The sequence below is a fragment of the Sinohyriopsis cumingii genome, chromosome 8, assembly GCF_028554795.1.
Source record: "Sinohyriopsis cumingii isolate HCF-2022 chromosome 8, ASM2855479v2, whole genome shotgun sequence".
Classification (NCBI taxonomy): Eukaryota; Metazoa; Mollusca; class Bivalvia; order Unionida; family Unionidae; genus Sinohyriopsis; species Sinohyriopsis cumingii.
In genome coordinates, this window is record NC_142968.1 from 44,452,348 (window position 1) to 44,458,617 (window position 6,270).

General features: G+C 35.3%; 1 protein-coding gene across 1 annotated transcript; it reads left to right on the forward strand.

The window, feature by feature from the left end:
- Nucleotides 1-1,388: 1,388 nt before the first annotated feature.
- LOC149793397 (ornithine decarboxylase antizyme 1-like) lies at nucleotides 1,389-5,862 on the forward strand. Its single transcript, XM_089967378.1, is given in 6 exon segments — nucleotides 1,389-1,529; nucleotides 3,504-3,558; nucleotides 3,560-3,697; nucleotides 3,895-4,025; nucleotides 4,663-4,748; nucleotides 5,606-5,862. Coding segments are annotated over 6 exon segments (627 nt in total). The 5' UTR covers nucleotides 1,389-1,437; the 3' UTR covers nucleotides 5,731-5,862.
- The last annotated feature ends 408 nt before the right edge of the window (nucleotides 5,863-6,270 follow it).

The following is a 6,270-nucleotide window of genomic DNA, read 5'->3' on the forward strand; positions in this document are numbered from 1 at the left end:
TCTTTTTCATTCTGCTGTATCGTTGTTATCTGCATACGTTCGGCCCACATTGATAACACGGACTGAGCACATCTGATCTTGTGAATTTTTAATCTAGACTATATTACATTTGTTAGTGCGAATTTTATGAAACAATAACACTCTTCTGCGTAGTCCCTACCTTTAGGAGGCGAAACGTGAATCATGTAAAGAATGCGTTTTTCATCCATAGGTGATGTTTTACTCGTCACTTGATTATTGACCGTGTTGAATTTTGTTGATTATTTTGGACTGTATTAAATCTGCCGGCGTACTAAATTCGATCCATACAGAAAACTTGAAATTGTAAATATAGGATGTGTGTATAAATAATGTTACCCTTTTTGTCGGATAGTAGGGGAGTGTGTTCAGATAATAATCAAAAAGCAGTTGTTTGTTATAATGGTAGTGTGCTCGGATAGTAATCAAAAAGCAAGTGTTGTATAGTAGGGGTTTGCTGGATTTTAATACAAGGAAGTTGCTTTATAGTATGTGTTGTGTACTGGAGTGTAATACAAAGCAAGTTGCTGAATAATATGTGTTGTGTGCTGGATTGTAATACAAAGCAAGTTGCTGGACAGTATGTGTTGTATGCTGGATTGTAATAAAAAAAGCAATTGCTGGATAGTATATGCGGTGTCCTAGATTGCAGATACATATTTTAACATTAAATTTCCACTTTGACCTTATTAATATTTCGACCCGATAAACATGTTGACCCTATAACACGTTTGACCTGTACATTTTTTGACCGCCATGAACACGTTGACCTATAAAACTTTTGACCCATAAATATTTTTAACCATATATACATTTTGACCCCATAATACCACGCCAATACCAATTAATAGAAAACGAAGAGCAACTTGATATAACAACATGAGTCCGTAAAATGTCCTTATTGTCATCGATCTAATGGCAACAAGATTTCAATAAATTTGGAAATAAATCATACACATGCCTTCTCTTAGAATTACAATAAAAGTAACATCAACAAATATATCATAGTAAATAACCATTGAGAAAAGAACTTAACAGAAAATCCTGTCTGATATAAATGATATAATGCGTACATGTCAATGGAGTCTATTAACGAGGACAGTGCATTATTGTAATAATCAATTAACTAAGGACGATACATCAACGATGATGATGGTGATGATGATTATATGTCACTACTGTTCAAGCATGCTCAGAAATGTTTATATGTTCGATGTGCGAATAAAATTAAAAAATACTTTTATTGCTTTCTTTTTATCCTCTAGCAAAAATAAAACAAGGTCTGACTGTTTAGTTTCGTTTCAGTTAAGTTTAGTCGTCGAAATTTGATGACGTCAGTTGAACTAAGGGTATATATATTCGCCAAGCCGCAGCTGCGTGCAAGTCAACTTTGTGCGTGAGGTACACCTCACAACAGCGATGTTGAGTGTCGAGGACGCAATAATTTTAGACGAGAACTTTGGCCCGAAAGCGCAGGAAGAAAAAATGCCAGCTTTGCGAAGTACCAATATGTATGTATAATATTATTTCCTTTTTATTTTAGTTCACTTTTAAAATTTTAACAGAATTGCTTGGTAGAAGTACAACCTTCGACACGATGTTGATGGAAAATTTCCACCGGAAGCTGATCACTGCTAAATTTTCTTGGCGTTTTCCATCGGTGAAACTAAGTTAATTTAATAATACAAAAGGCAGTCGAACTCTTATTTATTAACTCCTAGGAAGTACATTGGAAATGATTTTATAAAATTAATTCCTAAAGAACAGTCAGTTCACTGTCCTAGTTCTTGACCATCGCCTTATAACCAGTCGGACGCCATTTTGTGATGTCGTGGGTGAGAGGCCAAAAAACAAAAAAAGGCATAGAAAGCCAATAACAGACGTATATTTGTTCTGTTTCAGATAAAATTTATTAAATTCTCCGTGAAATCATTATTATAAAAGCAGTGTACCATTACTCTATCCATCAGTGCTTGTTACCCCATGCTGAAGTATTTTATATTTCGTCTTCTATTTTTATGGAATCTTGATTGTAAGCATAAAGTTTTTTGTTGCAAACAGGAAACTGTCATAAATACATTCCAATCACGTATGAAAAATGACATGTGATGCTTTTATTTAAGTTTGTTGCCAACTTTTTTGAGCAAAGGTCTTGGCTTGCTTTGATAAAGGTTCACGTGTTATTGAAGGCACTGCTAAAGGTGCTTTTTGAAGGACCAAACAAATGCCTATTCTTTACTGCTTCAGCAACACCAGATATTTGTAACACATTGATGGAGGCAGCATTTTTTAAAATGTTTTTTTTTTTTTTTTTTACTTATACAAAACAGTCACTGCTTCAAAGGTAATCATTTTTCTTTTAAGTTTCGGCAGACTGGTACAATTTTCAAAAAGGAAAAAAAATTGCAATCGTGTTCGATTGTAGTCATTCTCTTTCCAGCCTTAAGTGGTAGACAAATGTAGCTAGTCATGTAGCGTGACTATTTGGGTTATATTAAGAGACTAAGGCCAGATGACAGCATAAGTGGATTATGATGTAACAGTGCTGGGATGGTTTGTCAATAGGAACAAAAGATTTGTTTATGTAACAATATAGTACGATTTTATATTCAAGTTTGTGGCTTCCTGTCATGATGCCTTTGAATTTCTCAAACTCCAAACCCAAGACTATATTTAATTGTTAACAGCACAAAAAAATTGACATTAGCGAGGCCCATTGCAATCCCTGGGCTCATAGATTTGAAGGGTCAAAAAAGAGCTTCATAGACAGTAGCATTCATTCATTTGATACAATTCCATCGAACACAAAAAACTGACTGCCTTGTGTGATGCAATGCCATGACTCTGTACTTTCTGGAATTTTACCATTTTAGCAATCTTGCACTAGCCTCTGCCATATTAGTTGTGAAAAGATATATTCTGCACTCAACAAAACTGCACATGCTTTGTATGCTTCTGGGTTGTAAATAAATGAGCAACAACAAAAAGTTTGATGCAGACTTCTGACTATTCTTCCGGTTACTTAAGTTTTATTAAGAACCTGGGAAACCTCATTCTGATCTGAATGATTTTTTTAAATTACAAAGCTGTAATTATATTATTATCATTTCAGTTGTCCGAATAGTGTTCAATTTATTTTTCAAGCTGATATTTTTCTTCTGAACCCTATTGATTTTATATTCGAATTATAGCCTTTCCAGTGTGTCACAGTATTTAAAAAGGTGAAATTTTAGGCATGTGGAAATTGTGAGTCCAGGCATTTGGAATTTCATTTAGGGTTGATGCGTTTAAGGTTACCAGCACATGGCTTTTATCTTTTTGAACACTGTTGATCATTTAATATCCAGCACAAAAGTAATTGTGGGCTGGGGTGTGATTGTAAAGAATGATGGTAGGCCAAATACAATACACTACTGGTTATGTTTTTTGATAGTATGCTTGCTTGTATTTGAATTTTATCTGAGCAATTTGTTTTTCTTCTTCAGTTTGTCAGACCAACGGTATTGTATTCGGTTGGGTCCAGGGCCTCAGTGGTGCTCCTGATGTTCCCCACGCCGTCAACGTGTCATTCGTGACAGAGGGCAACGGCGTGGGGGTTTTAAAAGAGCCCCCTGTCGAAGTCAAAGGACATTTCAACCAGCAGTACACCACTGTCAGACCTTTGGCACAGAAGAACAAGGCAAGTGTATTTTGATCTTGAAGTTATTATTACTTTACTTTTTTTGTTGCTACGAAGACTAGTTTGCCCCCTCCCACAAGTAGTCTGTCGCAATTGAAGATGTGATAGACCAATTGTGGGAGAAGGCAAACAGTATAATATGTATTTTTTGACCCAAATTACCTTTGATTAACTCCTTTTTATTATTTGAATGACAGGTCGCCAAGAATCTTAGTTTCCAGATCAACGTAGCTAATGGTATCACCGTCACATGGGAAACAATCCTGGTAGATGGCAAGCTTTACGCTGAGATCCCTAATACCGTTCTGCCTGAAGGATCCAAGGAAAGGTACAGTTGATGTGGCTAAATTAATAGACACTGTTACACTCGCGCTTAGCTCTTGAAATGTCGGTTTGTTCATTATTCTTTCATTAAGAGTATAGACAAAGACCTAGAAATATATATATATATATATATATATATATATATATATATATATATTCACTTGTAGGAATGGAGAAATTCAAAGATAATCTACTTGCCTTAAATTGTGATTTTCATGGTATTGCATGTTGTTATTTCGCCTGGACAAGTTTGTGCCTTGCACGTTTTTATTTGCCCGTTAGCCTGATTTATGGATATTTTAATCCGTGATTGTTGAATCATATCCAGATAATTAGTTACAGCAATGTTTAAAATATTACACATATTTGGGTCTATGCTGGGACAGTCGTCAGTTCTACTTTGCAGATTATTCCTTACTTGAACATTATTGGCTCTACCAGAGTTTTTACATAAATTCTTAATTAGTATTTATTCTGTGCTGAATTTATTATATGGTCAAGTGATGTTTTATGTTGTTAATTTGAGTGCTGTTAAAACATGTTCAATGCTCATGTGTAAGACCTTGATGTTTCTTTGAAACTCAGTTGACCTATTTGGCACAGTTATTTAGGAGTAAACATTTGTATTTTCTTTTCCACAGCCTAGTTACTCTCCTGGAGTATGCAGATGAACAGCTGGGCTGCAGCCACGTCATTCTCTGTTTAAAGAAAAACAGGACTGACCGAGGTAACTACACTGGCTCTTTTACAAAAGTATCATTTGATCATGTTCAAATCATGAATATCATTAGTGCTAACATTTTGCAATTGCCAGATGTTTGCCCAGAAATTTTGGTTTTGTGGGATTAAGCACACAGTAAGCTAGCTATACACTGCAACCAGTCTGTTTGCACGAGGTAGAACACCATCCACAGGAAGCTGCTCTTGAGGTTTCTTGTATGCCCACATTGGTTGACCAGAGACTCGAACATACAAATGCCAGATACATATCCCTGTCCAGAAATCTGCTTATATGTTTGTCTTGTGTACCAGAAAAGAGCTGAAATGTGGTCTTCTTTAATATATATGGGTCCTGTTAAACTTTAATAATATCAGATTCTTAATATTTTGTTTAAACCCAACCCCAACCCCCCCAATTTAGGCAGTTAAACAACATTGGAAATAAATGACACTAATGAACAAAGCAACTCGAGGACAAATGTGCAGACATCAGTTGAAGCCTTGATACATTCAGTTGCATTACTTTGATGAATTGAATAACCATCTAAAACTTTGGCAAGGAACCAGTAGATTAGTAATTAAAGGATAATATCTCTTGGCTTTCAGGTAACAGCTGCGATGAAAATGTAGGCTAAAACATGTAGAACCATTGTTCTGTATTGCTCTGAAGATGGACTAGGACAATTTTATTGGGTCCGTCCATATGATAGCTTCAAAACAAGTATAGTCGAATACATTTAAAAAAGGTGCATTTACTGCATCAGGTAACAACAGTTTTCATAACATTGTTGTCTGGATAATGTTTTTCATTTATGAACCTGTAGATGAACTTATCACATGTTTATTATTTCATTCTCTTTTCAGCCAATTTGGTTCGGACATTCATGTTTTTGGGATTTGGTGTGGCTCCACCAGGCGATCCATTGGTACCAAAAGCCGAAGATCTTCTGTTTCTGGTCTACACTATCGACAGTTGTGACTCTGACTGATGGACAGTTGTAGATGGGGTTACCCTGGGGTGAAATGTCCTTTGCCTAGACCCTTGCATCTCTTTTTTTTCTCTAAATTTTGTCTTTGATGTACAGGATTTACAACATCTGCATTAAAAATATCATCTGTTTTGCAATTTCTTTATTGTGCACTTCTCAGATGATTGCATGATTGAACTATTATTGTACACATAATTCTTTGTATTTGGTAGACAATTGTTTGCATTACAGAATGTGATGAAGTTGATAGCTGAAGAACATTGAAGTAGAGGATTAGAAGTTTTCCGTACTTTTGTACGACATAACACTAATGATTTGATTGAATGCTTTGAAGTTGCATAACTGATGATAGTGTTTTCCTGTCAACTGACTGTTTTTCTGATATGGCTGTAAAATTGAGTACATGTTTGTAAATTCTTTTCAGGATAGATACCACTGCCATCTACAGCTGCTTGTGTTACCTGCATATCATTATTTGTGAAGCATTATGTGCTATTCTCTTTTGAGGAAATTTTTAAGTTCATGTTTTGATTGTTATAA